General features: G+C 45.1%; 1 protein-coding gene and 1 long non-coding RNA gene across 3 annotated transcripts in view; both read right to left on the bottom strand.

The window, feature by feature from the left end:
* The window catches only part of Vps26c (VPS26 endosomal protein sorting factor C), a 29,473-nt gene extending 12,099 nt beyond the window's left edge, over positions 1 to 17,374 (bottom strand). The window contains exons 1-3 of the mRNA XM_052158461.1: positions 17,191 to 17,374; positions 2,508 to 2,651; positions 942 to 1,091 (exon numbers count right to left, since the gene is read on the bottom strand). Coding sequence (XP_052014421.1) covers positions 942 to 1,091; positions 2,508 to 2,651; positions 17,191 to 17,247 — 351 coding nt within the window. The 5' untranslated portion in view covers positions 17,248 to 17,374. The remainder of the gene's footprint in view (positions 1 to 941; positions 1,092 to 2,507; positions 2,652 to 17,190) is intronic.
* A 6,897-nt stretch (positions 17,375 to 24,271) lies between these two features.
* Positions 24,272 to 26,179, bottom strand: LOC127666178 (uncharacterized). 2 transcript variants are annotated; one of them, XR_007973558.1, is made up of 3 exons: positions 26,061 to 26,179; positions 25,707 to 25,835; positions 24,272 to 24,617 (listed from the first exon to the last, which is right to left on the bottom strand). It is a non-coding gene; the product is annotated as an uncharacterized LOC127666178 (long non-coding RNA). The 2 variants fall into 2 exon arrangements; XR_007973559.1 differs by lacking the exon at positions 24,272 to 24,617 and adding an exon at positions 25,533 to 25,592.
* Positions 26,180 to 27,620: the final 1,441 nt, after the last annotated feature.

Here is a 27,620-nt window from a genome sequence, read left to right as displayed (position 1 = left end):
TACTGCTTGAACCAGGTATGTGAGAAAAGACTGAAAACATTTTCCTCATGGAAAGGCAGCCTATATAATAGAGTTCACACTCTATGTTCTTCACCTTGACAGATTTTTCTAACAGTTCATGAAATTTATGTAAGACCAAACCTTTATTAACCCTCCCAAATGGTTTTGAGACTTTTTAAAAACGTGCTAGATTTTAAGCAAATGAGTGGTATTTACTAAGTGAAATGTGATCAACTGAAACACAATTAACAAATCAAATAACTTTGCAATCTCCTGAATTTCTGTGCATCCTAAAGACTGCAGGGTTTTCTCGGTTGGCAAGGGAGCTGGCCCATGGCAAATTATCCAAAAGCACCTTTCTCTGAACCGAATGAAGGAAGGGAGCTCTTCCTCTGGCTGAGTCATGATTGGGCTCTGCTCCTGAAACAATAGCAACTGTGAAAGCTATCCCTCACCAGCAGAGGCAGACAGGAAGTCATAAATCCACTTCCCCTCAACTACAAGGTTTGCTCAATGAAGAATACAGCCTATGCGGAATGGGCAGCCTTTGGGTATCCCACAAAGAGATCCTCATGAGAATAAAAAGACTGGTTAGTGCTGGTGCCAGAAAGAGGCTGAAGCGCATCTGGGCCCCTGATGGTGTCACTGTGGCCTGAGAAAAATGCAACAGCATAAAGGAGCCCTAAGGAAGAAATTGTAGCCATGGTTCGTACTCAACACAGGGGTCAGAGGGGCTCAGAGTGTGACTTTATGCCACAGCATATGTGAGACCCAGGGTTTTATCTCTAGTTCTGCAAAAACAGTAACAGTCAGCACACAATCCAGTTATAGGACAAATGAGAAAACCATACAGCACGCGCAGGAGCAGTCCTGGAATCAATCAATCCATCATTAGGCTTGAGTTCAGTTGTTTCAGTGAGCGAGCAGGGTCGGGAACTCACCTGAATGTTGACAAACACGCCGTGGTAGGTCTCGTACAGGACCTTGCTGCCCTTCACAAGCAGCGGGAACTCAAAGGGAACCTCAGTCCTGCCGCTGGGAATCTTGCCTGGCTTCAGCACGTCTATGGTGCTGTTGATAATCTGGATCGGCTGTCAACACAAAGAGGCTTCAGCCCTCAGCACACAGTGTCTGTCTCCCTCTGCAGCCCTACTATGTGAAGTCTCCTGTTGCTCCTGTGTCCTGGTAGCATCGTACTGGGGCTAAACACAAACACCAAGCTGCTGCTGCTGTTCTTTAAGTCTGCACAATAATGGTTCATGTCTTTATTTTTTTCTTACTAGTCAGAGGACAACTTGTGGAAGTCAGCCTGCTCCTTGTACTGTGTAGGTCCCATCCCAGTGGTTCAACAATAGTCCTGTCACACATCAGGGACTGAGCTGCTGTACACAGTACGAACCCATGTACGCCTGCTTCCTGCTCAGACACGTCGCTGGACTGTCCTAACAACCCTATATTCACCATAAGTAAGCAGACCTACCACTGCAGCTGCCTGGCCGCCTTGGCCGACTCCTTATCTGGCATCTCTCAACATCACTGCCCCAGTTCCCACAGCCCTCAGCCAGGGCCTCAGCACTGCAGCTCTGTGGCAGGGCAGGGCAGGTCTCTCTTCAAGCTCTAGATGCCCACAGAAACTCCTCAGTGGGCTCCATAGAGAAAGAAATAGAACTACCACTCATTTTATTTTGAGATACAGCCTCCCTGCCTAGTCCATACTGGCCTCCAACTCCTGATTCTCATGCCCTCTGCCTCAGCCTCCAGAGTACTGGGACTACAGCATGCACCACCACATCCAGAGGCTTTCTTGCCTTTACATCTTTGATTTAACATCACCCAAGATGGATTAAAATTAGAAAGATGCAAGCCAGGCGGTGGCGGTGCACGCCTATAATCCCAGCACTCTGGAAGGCAGAGGCAGAAGCAGGTGGATTTCTGAGTTCGAGGCCAGCCTGGTCTACAGAGTAAGTTCCAGGACAGCCAGGGCTATACAGAGAAACCCTGTCTCGAAAAAAACCAAAAAAAAAAAAATAATAATAATAATAATAATAGAAAGATGCAAAAACAAAGGACACTACTAAACCTAAACAAATTCCTGTTCTCTTCCTCATAGGTTTCCTCAGACAGAGCTCACATGGCCTTCAAGGAAAAGATTTGGGAAACTTTTCTAAATTTGGGAACCTTTCTAAAATATAAACTACCCAAAATAATAAAACCATAATAAAAGGGCTTCTGGCCCCCAGAGTGTCTCACCTCTATGTGAAGGGCATCAGGAACATGCACAAAGCTAGCAAGAAAGCCTGATAGCGCAAGGCCAGGGCCGCAAGCCACAAGCACTTCTCCACCCAAGCACCAGCCAGAGATATCACACATACCATACCTGCTAGTAGGACACAGAAGCAACACACACGCCTGCTCTGTAAGAGCTGGACTGTGAAGACCATGAAAAAAAAGACAGCGAACAAGGCGCAGGGCAGGTCACAGCTCCACAGAGCTATGGTGGCTCTTACCTTCACAGAGTTGTAAAAGGCTTCGAACACACCCACACTTTTGGCACTGAGCTGGAGGTTTACAGTCCCTTCCATTGTCAAAGAGACTCCCTGGTGCTGGACTGGGTCCTTGCTAGAGATGACCACCACACCAGAGAGCATTTCCTGAGGGACAAGAGACAGGCTCCAATCAGACCAGCATACCTTTCTGGAACAATCCTGCTTATTCAGAGATTCAGATACTTTCTGAAGAAGACCACCACTGGATTCAAGATGCAGATGTTGCAACCCCCTACCCCCAACCCCAACCCCTCCCAACAAGTGATGTGTCAGGCCTGGACAAAGGATGCACTGGGCCCTTCCCCATGCTACCTTCCAGATACATCTTCAGCCCTGACTTGTAGATCCCAGCTGAGGTCTGATTTGCAGACTCTGCAGATGGTACTGTGGCAGCAAAAAGCTGCTGACAGCACACAGAGACAGCCACGGTGAGACGATGGAAGCCCGGCCCACACCAACGCTGATCTACTTACTGACTTTACTCCAAGTTTCAGGGAAGACAATTTACCATTTCTTGTGTTCTGTAGGACTCTCTGTTTATTAAATGTCTAAGTCTTTGTTTTCTACTGTCCACTTTACAGCCCTGAAATCTAAATAAAAACAAACTGGGCCAGCAGGGTAGTGCAGCGGTTAAAGACACATGCAGTCAAACCTGATGGCCTGAGTTCGAACCCTAGGACCACATGAGAGAGAACCAACTTTCACAGGATGTTCTCTGACCTCCACATACCCAATTACAAAGTAATATTTTTGAATAAATATCTTCTCCATTCTCAGCAGAATACTGGGTGTGGTGATTTGAATGGGTTTGCTCCCCATAGACTCTCGTGTGTTTGAATGCTTGGTCCTTACTGAATGGCACTACTAGGAGGTGTGGCCTTGTTGGAGGAAGTGTATCCCTGAGGGGGTGGGCGTTGAGGTCTAATATGCTTAAACTGCACCCAGTGTGGTTCACTCTGCTCCTTGCTGCCTGCAGATCAAGATGTAGAACTCTCAGCTACTGCTCCAGCATCACATCTGCCTGCAGGCCACCATGCTTTCTGCCATAACAGGCCTAACCTCTGAACTGTAAGCCAGTCCCAATTAAATGTTTTCTTTCATAAGAGATGCCTTGGTCACAGTGTCTCTTTACAGCACTCAAGTCCTAACTAGGACACAGGAAAAACTTACATTCTTAGAACATAAAAATGCCACAGGCAGATTTACATGAAAGTGCCTCTGTAGTAATTTAGTCTCTAAATTAAATCTCTTGATTTCAAAATAATTCTGATCTTTGAGCAGTGACTGCACACACCTTTATCCCAGAGCTCTGGAAGCAGACACAGGCAGATCTCTGAATTTAAGGCCAGATTGGTCTACAGAGCAAGTTCCAGGACAGTCAGGGCTACACAGGGAAACCTTATCTCTAAAACAAACTACTACTACTACTAATAATAATAATAATAACAACAATATTTATTGTTATTGTTATTATTATTATTATTATTATTATTATTATTATACTGATTTTTTTGTTTTTTGTATTTGGTTTTTTTGGAGACAGGGTTTCTCTGAATAGCCCCGGCTGTCCTGGAACTCACTCTGTAGACCAGGCTGGCCTCGAACTCAGAAATCCACCTGCCTCTGCCTCCCAGAGTGCTGGGATTACAAGCGTGAGCCACCACCGCCCGGCTTCTGATTTTTATATAACCAAATCAAATAGAAATTTAAATTAAGAAAAATTGAATCCTAGTATTTTTTTCTATTTTGACTAGAATACTCCAGAAGAGTGATGAACAAAATACGTCTGTAGACTTCATTAATTAATTAAACGATCCACTGCCCTTGAGAATAGTTCTGTCCTCTTGTAATCACAGCATTTCTGGTTACTCTTATAGGAAAAGGTCTAAAGGTCTCTAGGTTGACTGCTGACTGCCACATTATAATTACTGGATACACAGTGCCCTTTTCCCTTAATCCATGAAGTGAAAGCAATAAACAATTTTGGAAGCACAGAAAGCACTTGGTGAGTCAAGGGTCTACTCAACTATTCTTTGATTTAATTAAGAAACAACTCTGTAAAGAAATTCAAAATTAAGCCAGGTGGTGGTGGCACATGCCTTTAATCCCAGTACTAGGGAAGGGAAGTAGGAGGATCTCTGTGAATTCAAGGCCAGCCTGGTCTACAGAGCTCGTTCCAGAGCAGCCAGGGCTACACAGAAAAACCCAGTCTTGAAAAACAAAAAGTAAACAAAAAAATCAAAATACTAATTTGTTGATCATACAGGTCTATACAATTCTTTAAAAAAAAAAAAAAAGATGGATAATTAATCCAGGTGTAGCCCAAGGAGTTGGAAACAGAGGACAGTGGAACATGGAATATAAGTGTTCTCAGTTAAAAGACAGGACAACGAGGCCAGCCTAGTCTACAGAGTGAGTTGACATGACAGCCAGAGCCAGGGCTACACAGAAAAACCCTGTCTCAAAAAAAAAAAAAAAAGACAGGACGCACATGAACCCTGGAACCTAATGAGAACCCAAGAACTCTCCCCACTCTTATTTAGACACTCAACACAAGAGAAGTAAGACATATAGCTAGCTCTGTAGAGCATCCGTGCCTTCCACCAGACCGCAGACGGGCCTGCAGCTGGGAATCGGGGCTTTAGGGAGCTGCTCTGAGAATCAATGGCAGCGAGCCTAGGAATCTTAGGGAGATCCCTGCAGGTGTGTGGTATTAGGGGGAAGAGCTACCCTTTGTCATCTGAAGATGACCCTTAACCCAGGAAAGAGAGATCATCAGAAACTTGAATGAGGAAGACTGTATCTCCATGTTGTATGTGTGCAGAAAACACAGGTGGGCGGAATGTTCTAGGCTATCCACCATACCTTCCATGTAGAATTTAAACCATTGTCCATCAAAGTAGGCAGCATGTCTGCCTCAGAGCCACTGACCTTGAGAAAAACTCAACCTTTCTTTGAGGCAGAGGGCCCAAGTGTCTCTGCTCTGGAGACCCTGGAGGCAGACCGAGACCTCATAGCCACCTTCAATCAGACATTACATAAGTGCAAGCTCCCAGGTCATCCCTGGCCTCAGCCTGTGGTCTTCCAGTAATAATTTATCACCTTTGACCAAGAATGAGAAGACACCTTTCCAACTCTGTCAATAAAACTAAAGAGACACTCCAAACTGCATGACTTGTTACCTGACATACCACAGCCACAATGTGGACTCAGTATCTGAAGATGACAAAACAAGCACAGGAGGGGCAGCCCAAGACACCTGGCCTCTGTCCCTGTCAGCAGGGGTTCACTAGTGTACCATAGCACCACTGTGTGCATATGTTACATTGTTGTTACCTTGACAACTGGGGTTCACTAGTGTACCAAAGCACCTCTGTGTATATACATTACATTGTTGTTACCTTGACAACTGGGGTTCACTAGTGTACCAAAGCACCTCTGTGTATATACATTACATTGTTGTTACCTTGACAACTGGGGTTCAGTAATGTACCAGAGCACCTCTGTGTATATATATTACATTGTTGTTACCTTGACAACTGCGGTTCACTAGTGTACCACAGCACCTCTGTGTATATACATTACATTGTTGTTACCCTGACAACTGGGGCTCACTATTGTACCATAGCCCCACTGTGTGCATACGTTACATTGTTGTTACCTTGACAACTGGGGTTCACTAGTGTACCACAGCACCTCTGTGTGTATACGTTACATTGTTGTTACCTTGACAACAGGGGTTCACTAGTGTACCAGAGCACCACTGTGTGCACACATTACATTATCATTACTGCTCTTCAGTCAATCCTTGACAGCTGGGGTTCACTAGTGTACCAGAGCATCATTGTGTATATATTACATCATTATTACCATTCTTCAGTCAATAGGCACAAAGGCTGATTGCTACTACTTTGGCTGTCATGAATAGAAGTGTAATAAACATTTTATAAGCTGTGTCCTGCTCCACTTATAGAAGGTGTTGGGGAGTAGTATTTGTGCATTTCCCTTGTACCTGGAGAACTGACACTGACAGAGCTGATTGCTTAAGAGAAGGAGTGAAGGCTGGGGCGGAAGGAGGAGAGTGCTACCAGTCGTGGAATGCAAATGCTTGAACCTATGAGCTGACGGCCTAGTACCATAGTAAGCTCATTTTTAAATAAAATTCTGAGTAAGTTCCAGGAAACAAAACAATCTTTACATTGTTTTGAACTGCAGAGAAGTAGTTTACAAAAATTGCTCTCTAATGTTGGCATGAAAATGTCTGGAGGATATTATCGGGGAAAGCTTTCACCTTTTTCTTTATGGAACTGTTTGACTTTTTCGTTTTACAGCTACAATGCAAATGTGAGAACAGCAGTTCAACTTCCAAATGTAGTCTAGAAACAGCTGATCTAGAAAATGCTAAGGAAATAAAAAAAGCTCAACGGTAGCCACCTGGGTTTGGCAAGCTGTACGGTGGCCTGAATATGCACCACACACCTCCGTGTACAGCTCTACCAAGTCACAGTGTGACAGGCTGGGACTGAGAGCATGCACACTCCTCTCACACACACGCAGAATGGAGGTCTCGCCTGCAGCAGGGACCCCTGCACCATGCATTCTCTTCCTTGACTCTGGACATCACATAGGTCAAGACAACACCAACTTCTGAGCTCAGCATTTTGTGTTTCTACCCATGGCATGCCACTGCCAGTTACTGGTTTGTTTCTGCTCTTCTAGAGCCTCACAATGAGACTGGAGGGAAACCGGTTCACACTTGCCAGCCTACCAATAAAATGTCCACTTTAGGATAGGATGCAACAGCATCCTATCTGATACATATGCCTATACTGAGTCTATGCCCAGGAGTGGTATAGCTGGGGCCTGAGGCAGATCCATTTCCACTTTTCTGAGAAACCACCATATCGACTCCCAAAGTGGCTGTACAAGTCTGCACTCCACCAGCATGGAGTGATCCCCTCTCTCCACAGCCTTGCCAGCACTGTCACCTGTGTTTTTTATCTTGTCCATTCTGACAGGCATAAAATAGAGTCTCAGAAACTTTCGACTTGCATTTTCCTAATGGCTGAGGACGTTAAACACTTTCTGTAAGTGTTCTCAGCCATGAGAGAGTCCTCTGTTGATAATTCTGCTAGATCTGTACCACATTTTTTAATTGAATTACTTAGTTGGTTGATGCTTAGTTTCTTGAGTTCTTTATGTATTTTGGATATCAGCTCTCTGTCGGATGTGGGGGTTGGTGAAAATCTTTTTCTGTAGGCTGCCTTTTGTTCTGCTGACTTTGTCCTTTGCCTTACAGAAGCTTTTCAGTTTTATGATCTGAGTGCCTGCATTACTGGTGTTCTGTTTCAGAGGTTGTTTCCTAGGCGAGAATATTGGGACGCTATCCCCATCTTCTCTTCTGTCTTGCTCAGCTATGTTCATAGCAGCTTTATTTACAGCAACCAGAAACTGAAACAACCTAGATGTCCCTCACCCAAAGAATGGATAAAGAAAGTGTGGTACATTTACACAATGGAGTTTTACTTGGCTATTAAAAACAATGACATCATGAAATTTGTAGGCAAATGGATGGAACTAGAAAAAAATCATCCTGTGTGAAGTAACCCAGACCCAGAAAGACATACATAGTATGTACTCACTTAGAAGTGGATACTAGCTGTAAAGTAAAAGTCCACAGAGAGGCTCAGTAACAAGGACAGCTTAAAGGAGACGCATAGATGTACTGGGGGCAGGAAGGGTTGGGAACAGGAGGAATCAGGTAGTCAGGGAGGGAAGGAGAAAATACTAGGAGAGACAACTGGAATTGAGAGGCATTTGGGGGGCAGGGTGGAAACCTAGCAGAATGGAAACTTCAGGGAATCTACGAGAGTAATTGTAGCAAAGACTCCTTGTAATGGGGGCCAAGGAGCCTCAACTGGCCATCTTCTGTAACCAGGCAAGGCCTCAAGTGGAGGACTACGGCACTAACCCAGCCACAAACTTCTGACCTACAGTTTATCCTGTCTGCAGTGTGCTGGGACTGGAGCCTAGCAGAATCATCATCAAAGAGAGACTTCACCCAGCAACTGATGGGAGCAGATGTGGAGCACCACAGCCAAGCATTAGGTGGAGCTTGGGCAGTGCAGCGGAGGAGGGGAAGGATCAGAGGAACCAGAAGGGTCAGGGACACCACAGAGAACATGGCCCACAGAATCAACTGACCAGGACTCAGGGCGACTTATATGGCAAAGATCGGGGAGCCCGTAGGGGTCTGACCTAGGGTTTCTGCACTCTGTGTCATGGCTGAGTAGCTTGGTGTTCTTGTAGGGCTCGTAACAGCAGGGGCGGAGGCTGTCCTGACTCTTTTCCTCCGACCTGACTGCCTTGTCCAGCCTAGATGTGATGGTATATGCCTGGGTCTTACTGTAGCTTATAATGCTGTGGGTGATATCCCCGGGAGACCTGATCTTTTCTGAGGGTAGTAGGAGGTGCGGTGGATCTAGAGATGAGGGGAGGCTGCAGGAGGGGGGGAAAGAGGCTGGGGGGAAGTGAAACTGGGGTTGGGATGTAACATATGAGAGAATAAAAAACAAGTCAGTCTTCAGGCTGCCAGATGATTCAGCAAGTAAAAGCACAAAAAAAACCTGGGTTCCATCCACTAGTTCTCTTCTGACGTGTGTGTGTGTGTGTGTGTGTGTGTGTGTGTGTTAAATGGAAAATCAGTCATTCTCCTGCCCGACTACAGGTTGAAGCCTAGGGTAGTGCCTGGGGTTGAAGAAGGAATTGCAAATAGAACAGTGTGCGTACACATTACCACCTCTCGGAGAGCTGGGGGCTGGGTGGGGAGGAGGATGTGTGTGGGGCATTGCAAACTCAACAGAAACTGAAATGATGATGGAGAGCGAAGAGTAGCTTCACCTCAAACATTTCAGTTACCCACCTTGCTAAGAGGTCAGCTGGTAATCAAGGGCAGAGATAGGACATTGAGAGATGGGTATCTCAGGGGACTGTCCCCGGAACACTGGGACTGCCCACAAAGCATTGTGCCTTGGCTGCAGTGGAAACCAAGGACTGACAGACCAGCAGGGTACTGACTCAGCCTGGGGCACTGAGTGGAGAAGAATCAGCAGAGGGACAACGGTACAATAGAGGGCTATGGTGATAAAGGTGAAACTGATTATCAATTTGTTAGGATTGCCCAGTAGACCAGCCTCTGAGCAGGCCTGTGAGGGATTATCTGATTAGGTTAACTGACACTAGAAGTACACCGTAACAACAGGAGTGAATAAACTTAGGAAAGGAGCTAAGCACTCACAGTTGTCTCTCAGCTTCCTGACTGCAGATGCAGTCTGACCAGCTGCCTCAAGCCCCTCTCACCATGAATTCCCTACAAAGGACTGTGAGCCAAAAACCCAGCCGTGTTCCCTTAACTGCCTGTCAGGATATTTATGTCAGCAATATGAGAAGTAAGTAACACAAGGACCAACTGGGCTGGCTGGCTCTCCACACAGCTGGACCGGAAGCCCCAGGACAGCAACAGCAGCTGGGTGGAGAATGCAGGTTCAGGCCACATAGGCCTCATGAGCAGTCTGAAACAGAATTCAGGTGAAGCTAGGGCAGGAGGGAGGGGAGGGAAAGACAGTGGCTGAGCAGGGAGAGAGTTCACCAGGCCCGATGAGCAGCTTCAGAGTCAATGCCCAGAGTCCAGGCCAGCAGGAGAGCAGCTGTGACAAGCACAGAACCATAGGGATAGTTTTACCCCAATCCAATTTTCAAACAGGCTGGAATAATTCTCAAAATACCTTTTGTGCATTTCACAAGGACCAGATTATGAATTAGGAAACAAGTCTTTTCAGGAGTGTTAGGTTACAGGTGAGAAAATAGGCTCCCTTACAGATCCTAACTGTGCTTCCTAGAGGTTCAGAACCCTCCACGTGATCTTGCCATCTCTCAACTCTCAGCACTTCAGATCATCCCAGCGGGTCGACCGTTCTATTATTATGAAGAGACACCATAACCAAGGCAACTTAGACAGTGTTTCCTTGGGAGTTTGCTTACATTCTTGGAGGGTTAGTCTATGACCACCATGGAGAACACGCCAGACAGAGGGCATGGGATTGGAGCAGTAGCTAAGAGATTACATACACAACGTGATCCACAACCTAGAGAGACTGGGCCAGGTGTGGGCTTTAGAAACCTCAGCCCAATGACACACCTCCTCCAATAACACATCTAATCCATCACAGTTTCACCAAAGTAACCTTTATTCTGTCTGCTAACTTAGGCCTAGTTCTGGAAGTTTCTAGCTTCCGTACATACTTATCTAGGTCCAGAGTGTTTTCAGTCTCTGAGACTTGCTCCTGAATAAGCTTACCCTTGTTCTTTATGAACCCTAGCTGGCTGGTCAACTCAGCTGTTCTGTTTCAAAATTCTTCTCCAAGCTGTTTCAATCTGGCTTCTCTTTCTTAGCCTCATACTAACTCTAGCAATCTGTTCTAATCTTCTGGCTCCTGACTCTCTTGCTCATTCTGTCTTCACCTGTGTCTAGCTTGTTGTCTCTACAACTTGTCTCTAGAAAACTCTCCTGGTAAGACTGCCCCCTTCTCCCTCTCTGTGCTGCCTCACTCTCCCTCTCAACTCCACTGTATCCTGTGCTGTCCTCTCCTTCCTGCACTGTCCCTTAAGCAGCTTCTCTTCCCTCTCTCTTCTCCCGAGAGTTGAGCATATCCTGTCAAGTCTTTATCTGATTGTCATTTTGCCACTCAATTAGACATCACTTTCAAACACAGGTGCTTCCTTCTATATACTAACTTCACTATACACTATACTATACTGTGCACTATACACTATACTATAGTATATACTTCTATACACTATACCTTCACTGTTTGGGATTAAAGAGGTATACTAAGGATGTGTCTGTATTCCATCCAGAGGGATTTAAGGTGTGTGCTAAAGGCTGAGCCACACCCTAAGTAGAAACAGGTTCAAATATCTTGTAATACACCAACTAGGTACCAAGCGTTCAAATATGTGAGCCTATGGGGCCATTCTCATTCAGACAACCACAATCATGTAGAATAGTTAGACTTTCTTTCTTTTTAAAGATTTAGTTTGTTTCCCATGCATGGGTGTTTTACCTGCACATATGCCTGTGCACCATGTGCATGCCTGGTGCCTTAGAGGTCAGAAGGAGGCATGGGAGCCCATGGAATTGGACTTGTGGGCTGGTTGTGAGCCACCACGTAGATGCTGGAAATCAAACCAGGATCCTCTGCAACAGCAGGCAGTGCTCTGAACCTCTGAGTCACCTCTCCAGTCCTATGCTTTCATTTTTAAGTAGCAGTTCAGTTTTGCAACTTTTCCTTATAAATAATGAGCTATTGTGTATAAGGTATCTCCTCTTTATTTCCGAAGACGTTATATCCACATCATGTAAGACAAAAGGCAGAGTTCTGAGGATTTTGGGGTCAGCCGATAGGTAACAGTAACTATCCCATGCCACAGAAGTCCCTTGTCATAGTAACCTGGCTATGCTAGCTTATCTCTGTTGTATTTCACAGCCCTAATATTCAATGGTGTTGCTTCCATGAGGACATGCTTCAGGTTTATGAATAAAGCATCCTGAATTAATAAAAACAAAAGCATTATATTTACATTCTAGAAAGACTGACTGCAGGGATCTTCTAGCCAATAAGTACACATACTCTTATTCATGTGCATGTGACGTACCACACAAATAGAGTAACACCAGAATCTCATTCAGCCTTGAGGTTTGAAAGTGCTAGAACCTGTATCCCCCCCCTGGATGCTGACCCTGCCCTCCTATCCACAGTGCACAGGCATCTGGCAACAGTGCAATGCTTAGCAAGCACGTGGAATGCATCTGTGGAGAATGCTGCTGTATTCACATCATGCAGAACAGCCTGAGCGTGAACCAACTGTGGGATCTGGGGAGAACACAACAACAGTGCCACTTAGCACCCAGGCCTCTACTGTGGGTCACATTTATGCTTGGTCTGGAAATACTGCACTTGAGTAGATGTTTCACCCTACAGATGAGAATTAAGACCCAGAGTCCGAGCCGGGCGGTGGTGGCGCACGCCTGTGATCCCAGCACTTGGGAGGCAGAGGCAGGCGGATTTCTGAATTCGAGGCCAGCCTTGTCTACAGAGTGAGTTCCAGGACAGCCAGGGCTATACAGAGAAACCCTGTCTCAAAAAATCCAAATAAAAACAAAACAAAACCAATCAACCAAACAAAAATACCCAGAGTCCTGGGCTTGGGAACAAAAGGATAGTGACTCCTGACTACAATCCTAACACTCAAGATGCTACTACAGGAGGACTGCTGCAAGTTCAAGGCTAGCCTCAGCTACTGTGAGTTCCAGACCAACCTGAATGGCAGACAGAGTGAGACCCTATCTCAAAAACACAGGGAAGTACCAAATTCAATCCCCAGGACACACATGGTAGAAAGAAAAGAATGGACTGACTTCTTGTCTGTCCCTCTGTGTGTGTGTGTCATGTACAAAATATATACATAAAAATAAGTAAATGTAAGCCGGGCGGTGGTGGCGCACATCTGTAATCCCAGCACTCTGGGAGGCAGAGGCAGGCAGATTTCTGAGTTCGAGGCCAGCCTGGTCTACAGAGTGAGCTCCGGGACAGCCAGGGCTACACAGAGAAACCCTGTCTCAGAAAAAAAAAAAAAAAAAAAAAAATCCATAAAAAACAAAACAAAACAAAACAAACAAAGTAAATGTAAAAAAATAGAGAAGAAAGCAAATTCAAATATTCTCTCTTTGTGTCTTGCTACGTCGCTGACTTTTGCCCTGTCTGCTCTCAGCGTCTTCTCAGAGTTGTAAAGAGAACAGCTTGTGTGAGAAGGGGACACTGCCACATGCTACTGTGAAACAGGGCTAGTTACATATTCCCAAAGGAAATTAAAAATGTTGCTGAAAATATGGAATTAGAAGTCAAGTTTTCAACCTAATGGGAAGACTTTTAGGGAGAAGATAGCCTAGTAACACAGCTGTGGAGGCCTCGTGTGCTGGGATGAAGGCCCTGTGAAATTGACAAGTTTTTCTAATGTTCTTTGTTGGTGAATTACAGAGAAAACCTTATTTACAGGAGTCCTAAAATCTCTACCCTCATATTTATTTCAGTCATCTCTTAAGAATGACTATTATCTAGATTATTCATGCATATAAATACATATAAATTCCAGACTACATGTTCCCGCTGTTGAATTAATACCTATAAAGTCATTTAACAGTTTATTTTAAACATCTATGAAGTAGCAGCTACTGAATACAGATGTTTTAAAAGGACTGTTGATTCAGACCTGCACTCCATCTCTGGGATCCCCACTGTGGAAGAGAGACCCTCCTCCACAATGTTCTCTGACCTCCACATGTACACATGCATATCAATACTCTTTCAAATATTTTTAATGAATAGAATCGCAGAGAAGACTTATGATAATAAAATAATTATTGCAGTCATGTAAAATATACAGTATGTTTACAGCTATTGACTATGACTAAATTATCATAAACATTCCCTTTTTATTGTCTTTTTTCTATTATTTCTTTTTTGTTTTGTTTTGTTTCCCCGAGACAGGGTTTCTCAGTGTAGCCCTGGCTGTCCTAGAACTCACTCTGTAGACCAGGCTGGCCTCAAACTCAGAAATCAGCCTGCCTCTGCCTCCCAAGGGTTGGGATTAAAGGCATGCGCCACTACCGCCCGGCTTATTATTTCTAATGCATTAAAATTTCACATTCTTAAATCCTGCATTGTAATTCTGCTCATAAATTTTTTCCTAAAATTTAAACTATTGGGCTGAAGAGGTAGCTCAGAGGTTAAGAGCACTGGCTGCTCTTCCAGAGGTCCTGAGTTCAATTCCCAGCAACCACATGGTGCCTCACAACCATCTGTAATGGGACCTGGTGCCCTCTTCTGGAGTGTCTAAAGACAGCTACAGTGACAGTGTACTCACATATATAAAATAAATAAACCTTTAAAAAATTTTTAAACTATTAAAATTAGAAATTATTATATTAGAGGAAAATTAGACATTTCTAAGTAACTTGTGTGTGTGTGTGTGTGTGTGTGTGTGTGTTTTGTTTTTTGTTTTTTAAATCTGGTCCCATACTGGTCCCAGCACTCAGGAAGCACAGAGAGGTAGATTTCTGTGAGTTTAAGGTCAGCCTGGTTCAGAGCTACATAGAGAGACTCTATCTAAAAACAAATAAAATCTCAAAACTCACCCCCTAAAGAGAAAATACTGATGGAAGTCATAAGACATCTAAGTTGTTCAATGTACAAATTTTATTAGCAAATCCTGCTGAAATCAATCTGGGACACCAAGGACTGCTCTGGAGTCCACAGAAATGACTGAACTGAAGAGTCTTCTCAGGTCCCTGGAGAAGTGCCAGGTCAGAGTTTAAGGTCGGTGGTCCTGATCCTCCCAGGACCGCTCTGTTTCCCTCTCCTGGTTCCTTTCCAGCAGAACATAGGTGAGTGACATTGGTTTGCAGTGGAGTAAATCACTACTACAAAAACTCCCCAAACTTGGAGCTTACTAAAAAAAAAATTTACTGGGGATGTCTGTATTCTAAAGAGGAGGCTGAAACTTCATAAGCTAAACAGTCAAGCCACAAAGGTTTGTAAGGATTAAGCCAAGGAAAACAGCAGATAATAAAGTCAGCCCACTGAAGCCCCTCCACTGTAAACCTGCACAGGAGACTGTCCCACTGGTGACTCATTTTCTAACCCTCCTGATCCCAAAGCTGGATGGCCCTTCCTGGAGGGAGCTAGCTTTCCACTTCCCACTCCACAGATCCCCAATTCAGCACTTGGCCCTCTCTCACTTCACCTGTCCTCCAGCACAGGCAAACACTGTTGGCCTCCTGGTACAGTGGTGCTATTCAGCCACAGAAACAAGCAAGTGACACATGCTCCAAAAAGTCATGGATGCTGAAAACATGCCGTGTCAAAGAAGCCAGGCATAGTCACAGAGGGCCACAAACTGGAGAACTCTTGTCCCGTGACATGGTCACAACAGGCGGAGCCCATGGCATATGTGATCGCCTGGGGCTGTGGGCAGGGAAGGAGGAGTAACAGCTATCTAGTATGGGGTTTCTTTTGGAGTTGGTGAAAACATTCTAAACTTAGTGGGGACAGATGCACAGCACTATGAATACACTAAAACCATTTGATTAGATGTTATAAAGGGCTGGTTTTTGCTGTATCCAAATTATATCTAATATCTGTGTGTATATATAAATTATATCTCTACAAAGGTATTAACCAAGAAAAAACAGTCATGTAGCTTTCAATTGGACTCAAAACTATTAAGGTTTTGCTACATTTACTTTTGTTTGTATACACAGAAACTTAAACCCACCCACATTTATAGTTAAACCTTCTGAGGTTACTATGGCAAAGTTCAGTATATGAAAGGGGCTTCCTTGTGACTAAGACACATTTGGGAAATTCAGCACAGACACAAAATTATTACTTGACAAACGTTGTGCATTGCATTCTGGTCCTTGCCTTTAGTGTCTTTTCATCTTCAACAATTTTATTGACTTACCATTTAAAACAATTTATTTCAAATTATGTTGTACACTGTGTTTGTGAGTGCAGTCCAGAGGAGTGAGACTCCCTGGAGCTGGAGTTACAGGGAGTTGTGAGTGACCTGATGTGGTTGCTGAGCACTCAATCTGGATCCTCCAAAGGAAGTGCCAGATCTTGACAGCAGATCAGTCTCTCCAGCCCTTATCTTACCAAACTCAGTATGTAGCTAAGGATGATCACAAACGGTCTGCTCCTATATTACACAGTAAGATTACAGGTACCTACCACCACTGCTTGTTTTATGCAGTACTGGCAACTCTTTTACTATCCGAGCTACTTCCCCAGCCCCCGAATGTTTTTCTTGGCACTGACATCTTTAATATGGCTGTGTCTTGACAATGTCCCTCAACTGAGGCAGGATAGATCGTTTCTTTTATGAACTAACAAATATTTTCTATTATTACTTACAGTGATCTACTGTAAGTAAGCCTCCATAAAGTAGAGTCCCCTTTATAATGGGTGATGGCAACTTGGTGTTTGGGTTTTTGTTTTCTGGGGGAGGGGTCTTTGAATGGTGACTGCTAGACAAATTACGAATATAGTTTCTTCTCTTGTGTTCTGAAGATGGAAGTGGGGTGGCTCACTGGAGTCTTCTGTAAATAATCAAGTTTCTAGCTTTTAGCATTCATCTAAGATACTCGCCTGGGATGTTTTTCCTTTTCAACACCACCGCCTTTGTATCCACTGAACTGTGTGCAGAAGCTAGCTGTGACTCCACAGCTGCTGTGCTGGTGTATCCGGGGGTACAGCCAGGGCTATCGTACTCTGAAATTAGGGTAATGAATGGATCCTGCCGCGGTGAAAGACTTAGAAGGGAACTCAGCATTAGGAGTGACCACACATGTCTGTTTTCAAAGCTCTTCTGCAGAAAGGGGCGTTTGTCACCTGCTCTTCAACCCCGCCGCCCGCCTGCCAACGGCTCCCAGCCCCACACAGGATAGGACCGCAGGACACGCCCATCCAGCGTAGGCGCCGAGTCGGAGACCGCGGAGCATGAAGCCCGACACCCCTCCACTTACCCCGGCGTGATACACTTTATTCGCTCTTTTAATCTTGATGTCCAGAGTGGTCCCCATCTCAGATTATCCGCAGAGGCGCAACTTCCGGCCACTCGTGACCCGGTCTCCCCGCCCCCTACTAACCCGCCCCTCCGGCTCCTTCCGCAGTGGTGGCACGTGACCGGCGTTCGCGCCACACCTCACACACCTCCCTTATTCCGGCACAGGGCGGGGCTTAGCACGGACTGGGGCCAGAAACCCACAAACACACTTCCGGAATGCTGGAGAGAGAGCTCTCTGCTCTCCCGGCGTGCCTCGCGGCGGGGGCGAGGTCACTTCGCAGCATTTATCACGCAGGAAGGCTGCCTTCCCGTCGGGCTGTGCGGCGCGAAGGGCTGCGCTTTGGAGGCGGGTTTCCGGAAGTGATAGCAGGAACGTGTCCCCTCCTGTCATCCGCTTCCTCCATCCCTGCAGCAGCGTCTGCTTCCAGAAGTTATAAACTCCCCATCGCTGGAGTCTTCCCGGCGGGAGAGTCCGAGTCAACTGCAGGGGCGTGGCTCCGCAATTGCTACCTGCCGGGTGCTGATTGGCGGAGGGCCTCAGCTACTCCCCCTCAAGCCACGCCCACGGCGCTGGGCCAAGGTTTCCGGGAAGCGCAGGGTGACCTCGCTCTGCGGCTGCTCGCAGCTCCGCGGCCGCGAGGGCTTCTGGGTATTCCCCATGCTCCTGCTCTGGAAGAGGTCTCGGTGTTCACTGCAGGAAGATCGGATTGGAACTATCTCCAGCAGCTTGCAGCACTGGACGACGGACTTTAGGGGTTGGGGGTGGGGATTTTGCGGTTAGCCACCATGCTAGTTACTGAATTACAAGCTCGTAAATGTATAAACTGACTCTTCTAATAAGCAGGTCAAATCTTGATGTTTTGTTACGTAGAATGATATGAAGAAATGGTATTTGTTGAGCTCCTTGATTCTTCTTCAGTATATATCACTTTTAGGATAATGAATTTCTCTGCAAAGTGGTTTCGTGAATGACTCCAGGTGTTTTGGGGCCGAGAACGATGTACGATGGCTGCAATTGCTTTTGAAGGTTAAAATAAAATGTTTCTCAGTATTCAGGACTCTTATTTTCAGCTCCTGTCTCTACCCTTAGGACTTTCCCGTGTGTCCTGCAGACTTTCTTAGCAATTCTAAATAAGTCATGTGGGACACAGCTTAGAAACTTGGAAGACAAGTATATCCTGTTGTCTCAGACTCAACCACCATTTTTAGTAGGTGGAAAAACAAATTCAGTGCAGGAAAGAAAAAGAAAAGCCTTTCCTTCCTTTAAGGCTTTACAGATTCTTGTTCCTCCAGGGCAGATGTGCCTAATTTCCTCTTTGAAAATTGTACACATGGTTAAGGAAGGCTGGTCTGCTGTGAAGAGCGCCCCTCAGGACTTACCAGTGTTTAGAATCAGAAGTACACTTTGCCCAAACACTGCTTTTTTAAAGTCTTTCCATCCCTTAATCTCATGTTAAATAAGTTTGATTTTGTTACTTTTCAGCTACTGAATATCAGACTATCATGATGACAGTCTTGTGGCTCAAGTGGGGCACTAGGTCTTTTGCAGTGGTAATAAATGGAAGTCTTGGTTCTGGTGTGGAAGTAAGGAAGAAGAGGAAGCAACAGATGACAGCTGCAGTCCTCAGAGTTGATCCCTGCGTTTGTGCATATCTGTGGTGTCTAACAATGTTCATGGATAACAGGGAGGCTGGTAGAGCCTTCTCCCCAGAGAGTTGAATGAGAGATAGCTCCCAGCTTGTCTTTTTCCGTCCGCCCTACTGCCAGCATCCAAGTATACCCAGGAAAATGCTGTTCCCTCAAGATGGTTAAAGACATTACCCTCATGGGGTTCTCTTGAGCTACTGAGGTAGCCCAGTGACTCAGAGTACTTGCCACCTCACCTGATGACAACCTGGGCCCCATCACTGGTAAGAGAACCAGTTGCCACGAGTTGTCCTCTGACTTCCCCATGTGCACCCCGACTGTGTGTCTGTTCTTGTCTTATGACCAGTCTACAGTATCATTACTACTTGATCATCTTTTCTCTCCTAAAACACAAGAATGAACCAGCATGGTGATCGAACAGACTCTTCTGCCTATGGGCACCACTGATGCCTACGGAAGATCATCACCCCATACTGGATCCCTTCCCACCACTAGACCACAAAGGCTCAGCACCTGTGTTCCTTACTGGGCCATCTTGTATAGACCATGCGGAGGGAAAATTCAGGAAAATTGGTGGAAGCAGAACTAGATGTATGTTTTTTATTAAGTGCTGGGAAATAACCCCTCAAATAGACATCTTTTTTTCATTGAAAACGGGAATATGGTGTATATATTAGTCCCTTTTAAAGTTTCTATAGATGGGTGGTGGTGGTGCACGCCTATAATCCCAGCACTCTGGGAGGCAGAGGCAGGCGGATTTCTGAGTGAGTTCCAGGACAGCCAGGGCTATACAGAGAAACCCTATCTCAAAAAAACCAAATCCAAAAACAAACAAACAAACAAAAAACCCAAAAGTTTTTATACCATGGATGTTTTGCCCACATATATGTCTGTGTGTGTGTGAGATGCTCATGGAGGCCATAAGAGGGCATCAGATCTGAAACTTGAATTACAGTTCTGAGCCACTGTGGGTAATTGACTCAAACTGGGGTCCTCTACAAAAGAAGCCAGTGCTTTTAAACACTGACCCATCTCTCTAGCCCTTAGATTCTTTTGTCACTGTTATGAAATACATGACAAGAAGTACCTCAGGGTAGGAAGGTGTATTGTGACTCAGAGTTTGAGGGTACAGTCCATCATGGCATGGGTGTCATGCCAACCAGAGCTTGAGGAAGATGAATGCTGGTACTTGACCAACTGCTTTGTATGCATCCCAGAACTCTGGCCTGTGTACTGTGCCACCCACACTTAAGAGGAATCTTCTCAACTAGAATATTCCTTACAGACTTGCACAGAGATTCATTTCCAAGATAATTCTGGAATCCAGTCAAGTTTATGATATTGACCATTACACTAATGTCCAGTAACTAGCTTCCTGGCAATTCTGAGACAACAGCAACAGTCCCACAGGGCCTCTTAAACTGGGTTCTCTTCCTTAGTCCCTCTAAGAACTGAAGGACAGGACTCCTGAGCAGCAGCTGGTAATAGTCTCAGCCGCTCTCTGATAATTGCTCTTCCAATCTTGCCTTTCACTGAACTCAGCTTTCCCTAAGGCCATGCCGCCTTCTCAGAGGTGACCTATGTCTGAGGACTAATGGATTTAGGATATGCAGACCAGTCCCTTTCCCCAACTCAGGACAACTGTGAAGGACTAGTCAGATAGATCCAAAGCTACCGTCAAGTGTGGCATAACAAGCTATTCAGTAGTTTAAAACAGCACACATTCATAGTACTGTAATACACATGGGCCAGGTACAACTGGATGACTGGCACAAGGTCTCTAGTAATTTGGGCCAAGATGTTAGACACGGCTACAAACTTATATGGGAACATTACAGTTTTCAAAGGGGCTTGAAAGGGATAACCTCTGTGTTTGTAAGTGTATGCCTTTCCAGATGTGGTGTTCAAGGGCACCATCTTGGAAGATGAAACCTAAGTCTCACCAGACACCAAACCTGGTAGCACCTTGGTCTTGGATTTCTCACCCTTCAGAACTGAGAGAAAGAAACTGTATCCCCTAAGCAGCTGGAGGACTTTGCATGATGCATCTTTGAAAAAAATATGTCACCAGTCAGTGGTGGTGCACACCTTTAATCCCAGCACTTGGGAGGCAGAGACAGGCAGATTTCTGAGTTCGAGGCCATCCTGGTCTACAGAGTGAGTTCCAGGACAGCCAGAGCCATAGAGAGAAACCCTGTCTCGAAAAAAAAAAAAAAACAAAAACAAAAAAAAACAAAAAACAAACAAAACAAAACAAAAGATTACCAAGTGTAAGCAACTCTATTCAGAAATCCATGCACACCTCAGTGTATACAATACAGTCTTTTCCCTAAGCCTGTCTTTAATGTCCAATCTTAAATCTATATTTAAAGTATTTCTTAAATATATAGTATTTTTACTCTTCGAGGATTTCGTATATACATACAATTTATTTCAATCATATTCACCTCACAATTCTTTGCGTAACTCCTTCCAGGTGCCCAGGTGCACCCTCATCTCTCTTCACCCGCTCCACTTTTTGTATACACACACACACACACACACACACAAATATGTAAACATATATATTCATATTCTCCCATCAAGTCCAACTTGTGCTGCCCATGTACCACTCATGGATGTGGGTCAATCTACTGGAGCATGGTTGACCTACCAGGGACCATTCTCTTGAAGAAAACTGACTCTTCCTCTCAGAAGCCATCAAGTGTCAATAGCTCCTCAGCCAGGGGTCCGGTTGCTGCCCCAAGCTAGAATGTTTGTTGTCTAGCTTGGTCTTGTGCAGCAACCACAGCTTCTGTGAGTTCACAGGTGTGGTGGTCCTGCATTCCCAGAAGAGACTTTCACTCGGTGGTGGTCCTGCATTCCCAGAAGAGACTTTCACTCGGGTCCTTCTGACCCCTGAATCTTACAACCTTTCAGCCCCCTCTCCTCTCCTGCAATTGTCCTGAGCCTTAGGGGAAGGGAGTGTGATAGAGATCACATTTGTGACTGAGCACTCCACGCACATCAAAAGCATTTCTTAACCCCAGTTCTGCTTTGTTAACAAATAATCATGACTAGGTAAAGGACTTAGATGGCAATGTGATCTGATTACGGAACAGGAGGAACTGAGTTCAGCCCCAGAGCACGGAGGAAAAAGCAGGGATAGTTGTGCTCATTCTTAACCCAGTGCTGGGAGGGAGAAACAGGAAGACCCCAGAGGCTCGTGGGCCAGCTAGCCTAGATCACTTGGGAGCTCCAGGTCAGTGAGAAATCTCACCTCACAGTAAAGTGACCAGAGATGAACAGCACTTGACCTCCAGGACCAGCATTTGCACAAACACACGCAAACAAAAATGTTGGTTCTTGTTGGGAATGGGGTGGTAGGATTTCGTATACACTTGAACTCTCCCATAGGAGACAAGACAGACGCACCCAGTCAGGTAACATTGCTGAAATGTAAGCCTAAAGTACTTTTAGTTCTTATCATTCCTTGTAGATTCTTCCCAACGCTCAACCAGATTTTACCTTAGATCACGGAATGCACGATAAACAAGATTCCCTTCCAAATACTAAAAATGACAGGTCTAAAAGAAGGAATATGGAAAGATAAGAGAGAGGAGGTCCTGAGGTCACATCTGACAATCCCTTTGGAATTATTGTTGTTGTTTTTGTTGTTGTTGTTGTTATTTTTGTTTGTTTGGGGTTTTTTGGTTTGTTTGGTTGGTTTTTTGTATTTGGTTTTTTTAGGATTTTTTTTTTTCTCTGTATAGCCCTGGCTGTCCTGGAACTTACTCTGTAGACCAGGCTGGCCTTAAACTCAGAAATCCGTCTGCCTCTGCCTCCCAGAGTGCTGGGATTACCGGCGTGAGCCGCCACCGCCCGCCTAATCCCTTTGGAGTTAGTGACCCACCTGGGAATAGAGATAGGGCTACAGGAACCATGACTAGATAGATCCCTGAGAGGCAGGAAAGGACCTAAGACAGATAGAGTGACTAGAGTGAACTGTGTTCTGACTAAGCACAGGCCAGAACAGACCATTCTTGAAGCTTGTTGAGTCCAACGTATTACTCAGCCCTCGAAATAATTACGCAGTAAGCATAGCGCTTGGAGCAGAAGCCTCTTTATCCCGGGTATCAGAAAATGAGACAGTGTGTGAGGAGACACTATCCGTTGTGCTCCAGCTGGTTACAAGATTGATTTTCCCTTAGCAGAAATGGCTACTTGGAAGCCAAACTGGGTTAATTTATAGAGAAATGACTGCGTTTCTTTTTTGTTTAGTTTTTTTTTGCTTGCTTCATTTTGTTTTGTTTTGTTTTTGGTCATTTCTGTGTTGTGCTTATAAATTTTGCAATAGCTACATATACAAAAAATCAATAGGCCTTTTCTAGTTACAGCAATAACCAGGCAGGAAATGAAATGAAGATAAGGAGTGAGTTCTCAGTAGCAATAAAAACATGAAATATTTGCAGTAATTGGAATGTGATGTCTGATGGCTCGGGCCATATGAATAAGGCCGCAGTGCTGAGTTAAGCTTATCACATGGAGAGATACAGTGTTTCTGGATATCAAGTCGAAACAGTTTTAAATTTTTATGTTAAGTTTAGTTTTAATTAATTCCTCTGAACACCAAAATATAATTTGAATGAGAATATTCCATATTGTTTTAACATTTATTCTACAAAAATGTTTTTTAAATGATATGTCTTTTTTATTTTATTTATTTATTTATTTTTTAGTTGATAAGCTGGACATAGTTGCAAGCTTGTAATCTTGATGCTTGGTCAGGAAGAAGGACTGTGAATCTGAGGACAGCCTTGACTATATACCAAAATTCCATCTCAAAATAAAAAAATATGATTAATAGAATTATAATAATTAGAGTCAGATATGACATAGCATGCCATTAATCCAGATCTCAGGAGGCAGAAGCAGGCAGATCTCTGTGAGTTTGAGACAAGCCAGGTCTATGTAGAGAGACGCTGTCTCAGCCAAAGTTATATTATTCTAGAATAAGATCAACAGGTCAGAATAGGAGGTTCAAGATGGAGGCCAGTGTACAGAATGCTTTCTTTCATTTTATTATATATGTTTAAATTGGAAACAAGATTTCCCCCCACAAAACCCAGTTTTTAACGCAAGTTGTAGCTGACCATTACATTCCCCCGCCCTCCTGCCTCTGCCTTCCAAGTACTGGGATTACAGGGTCACAGAGAACAATGACTGTGTGCTCAGTAAGAGGAAGAGGCAAAGAAGAAGATTAACTTAGATTCTGTTATCACACCATAGGATCAGAGGAAGAAAGAGACGGAGGGAGAGAAAGGAGAGGTGGATGGAGGCAGAGGGGGAGGGGAGGGCAGGAGGGGAGAGAGAGCAGGCAACAAATGGATGGGGGGGGGGGAAGAGGTTCTGCCTTCCCAGCTGTGCCCCAAGTGACCTGTTTGACTACTCTAGAATGGATTAGCTCATCTGTGAACGATCACCCTTACTGGCCACACCTCTGTGTAGTGCTACCAGCCAGGAGCTAAGTCGTCAACACTTAATATGAAAACCATAAACCACAATACAAAAGGACAGGAGAGCGGAGGCTGCCAGGCCCAGGGACGCGCGTTTGATCTTGGGGTCCCACGTGGAAGAAGAGAAGAACCAGCTTCTGCATGTTGTCTTCTGACCTCCACACATGCATCCTGCCGCATGCACCATGCTGCATGCACACAGATGACCCGCACAGGGAACAGCTGGCTCCAGCTTCTTCCGCTTCTGCTAAGAAAGACATGTACCAGTGAAGCAAAGGCTCACAAAACACCTTCAGCTCCCCAGACCAACACATAAAATTAGAGCTTCCAAAGTTTATCAGCAATATGCAAATCACCCAAGCAATAAGGTTGAAGTCACATCCTTTCTTACAGATTGTTAATTTCTTGAACTGAGAATTTCTCACGTGTGCTTGTATGCCAGGGGGCGTATGGTATTGAAATTTCTTTCTAATGAGCCAAACATATAAATCATATAAATTGCCTTGTACCTTGCATCGTGTCCTTTTCAAAAGAGGCACTTAATAAACGCATGCCTAAATTCCTGGGCTGTCAAAATATTAGTTAATCACATTGTTAAAAATAAAAAAAAAAAAGAAAAGAAAAATAGAAACAAACTGCAGCCCCACTGAACTGAATTCTCAAAAGACTAGATAGATGCTCTTTCCTCTTTGGGCCAGTCAGCTGTGTGGCCAGAAATGGAGGCTGCAGCCACTCTGCAAATACTTTGGAGTCTTGCCTGCACCAGGGTGTGGAGAATGCCTCTGAGGCTGGGGAGGCGCTTCCTAAGCACTAGACAAATGAAGACTCTGGAACCAGAGACCTCACACACCTTCACATTTGCACCAGGCTCAGGAGCTGCTATAGCCCAGTAATGAAGGTAAAACAGAAGTGCCACAGCCTGCCCTACACCCCTACACCCCCACACCCCATAGCCTCACACCCCCCACCCCCCACACCCCCATACCCTCACCCCCCCCACCCCCCCACCCCCATACCCTCACACCCCTACACTCCATACTCCCACACCCCCACACCCCCACACCCCCCACACCCCCACACCCCCACGCCCCCACACCCCCCACACCCCCACACCCCTGCTCTGTTTCTCTACTCATACCAGGTGCTTGTCTCACCCGAGCCCTTCTTTAGCCCTTGACAGTTGTATCTGCAGCACTCCACTGTCCCTGGGACTGATGGTCTTACGGTGAAAAGACACTTTAAGCTCATGGTAAGTAATATGACATTGTCATGTTGCAACAACAACAGCAACAAAACAACAACAACAGTAACAACAACAACAACAAAAACCCACCTGGATTTAACAATTGTTTCCCGAAAAAAGGGTGTAATGATTTCCCACTGAGAACAGACATCATTCATCGACCTCTGTGCTGGGCAGTTTGAGGCTGGCCTGAGCAGGGAGACTTGAAGAAGAAGAGGACTGGAAAAATAAATTTGAAAGAAAGAAAAGAAAAAAGAGAAAAGAAAAAGAAAACTGAAAAAAAAGGAGAAAATAAAAAAGACCAAAAAAAAAATTGAAAAAAAAAACAAACAAGAAAGAGGAGAAGGGAGAGGAAGAGAGAAAGGATCAGCAAGATGGCGCAGGGGTAACTTGCCTCTAAATCTCAGCTTGTTCCCACCCACATGGTGGAAGGCAACGGCTGACCTGTACAACTTGTCCTCTGACCTCCAAGTGTGCACTGTAGTATAATCACTCCCCGTCGTACACGTCACACACCTGGAATAATAACTGAAAAGTAAAATAAAATCATGAAAAAGTAAACGGGAGCTGAACGTTGAACCGAATGGCTCCCTGAGAAACGCCCTTCCTCGCAGGCACCTTAGGGGCAGGCCTGCTTATCTGACAACCGCCAGCTCGCGCAGCCTTGGAGTTCTGGGGTACAGTTCTGTTCTGCCTGTGGACTATGGGAACACTGGGTTTTACTTTGGAGAATGCAGAGGGCCTCAAGGAAGGCCTCATGAATTAGAATACTCCTCTGCCCTGGAAAGGGATGACGGCGGGTCTGCGCAGAAGCACAGGTGACCCTCGCTCAGGTGAGAGGAATCGGTTACAGAGACCCACATTTGGATTTAGGACAGCACACTGTTGGGAGCTGGCAGAGCTGTTAGAGATGAGGAATTCCATCCAATCTGTCTACTTTAATGGCTTGACATTAAGAGCATCATGGACGTGACCTGCAGGGGCTCTGAAGCCGGCCCCTCCCCCTCTTTCACATCATCACCTGTGTGATAAGCCAAGAACTTTGCTGTTGCCTCTTTAAAGGCCCCAAAGGCACACAGAAAGTCATCTGTGGTCTGGGACCTCTGGAGCTATGAACCAACCTTTCTATTTATAAGTTAATTATTTCAGGCATTTGGTCACAGCAGCAGAAAGCTGGGTATTACACCCATGATAGAGTGAAGAATTGTGTTCATAGGAAATATCTAGAAAAGGCAAAATCATGAGTTACCTCAGTGCTAACTGGAAGCAGGGGTAACTGCTAGAGAACAAGGGGGACCTTTCAGATGTCTGGAAACGGAAGTCCAATGGCTCCTAAGTGTGTCCGTTTACTAAACTTCACCAAGTTGTACCCTCTGATCGGTGACATTTGGGGTATGAAAATTATACCTCAGTAAGGCTGAATTTTTTTTTTTTAATTAAAAGATTCTTTCAAGGCCAGCCTGTAACTGCTCAATGGTGACATTCACAGAAGCCACCATACCTTCCAAGGGTGGAAGATGTCGAACCAGACTCGGAGACCTTCAAAAACTAGCATATGCAATTTCTAAACACACTCGTTCTGTTAGCTCACAATACCAATGCTGGGCCAAGAATATTGTGTTAAATTTAGAAAAACAAACGGAGCACTCCCCTGCTCCTCTCCTCCGGGCGGCGGAGGTGTGCCTGGAGGCAGCAGGATCTCTGAGAGTTTTTCTTGACGGGGCAGCTGTTGAGGGCAGCTTCTGGCATGAAGAAAAGTATTTAGGGTGTAGGCTTAAATGCCTTCCCTAACAAGTGTGGCTTCGCTGACTGTACACCACAGTCACCACAGAAACGTAGGCAAATTATAAGAGGAAAATTCATCTTCAGAGGCAAAAGCATGACTGGGACACTCTGGAACTAGCATTTCTGCCCATAGCGACTGATTGTCAAACTCGGATACACATCAGATTCTCCTGATCTGTTAGATAGATTCCTAGGCTGGGCCCATAGATCTGTGGCACT

Source organism: Apodemus sylvaticus, chromosome 15, assembly GCF_947179515.1.
Source record: "Apodemus sylvaticus chromosome 15, mApoSyl1.1, whole genome shotgun sequence".
NCBI lineage: Eukaryota > Metazoa > Chordata > Mammalia > Rodentia > Muridae > Apodemus > Apodemus sylvaticus.
The sequence above is the reverse complement of the archived record's forward strand: the minus strand, read 5'-3'. Positions and strand labels throughout refer to the sequence as shown.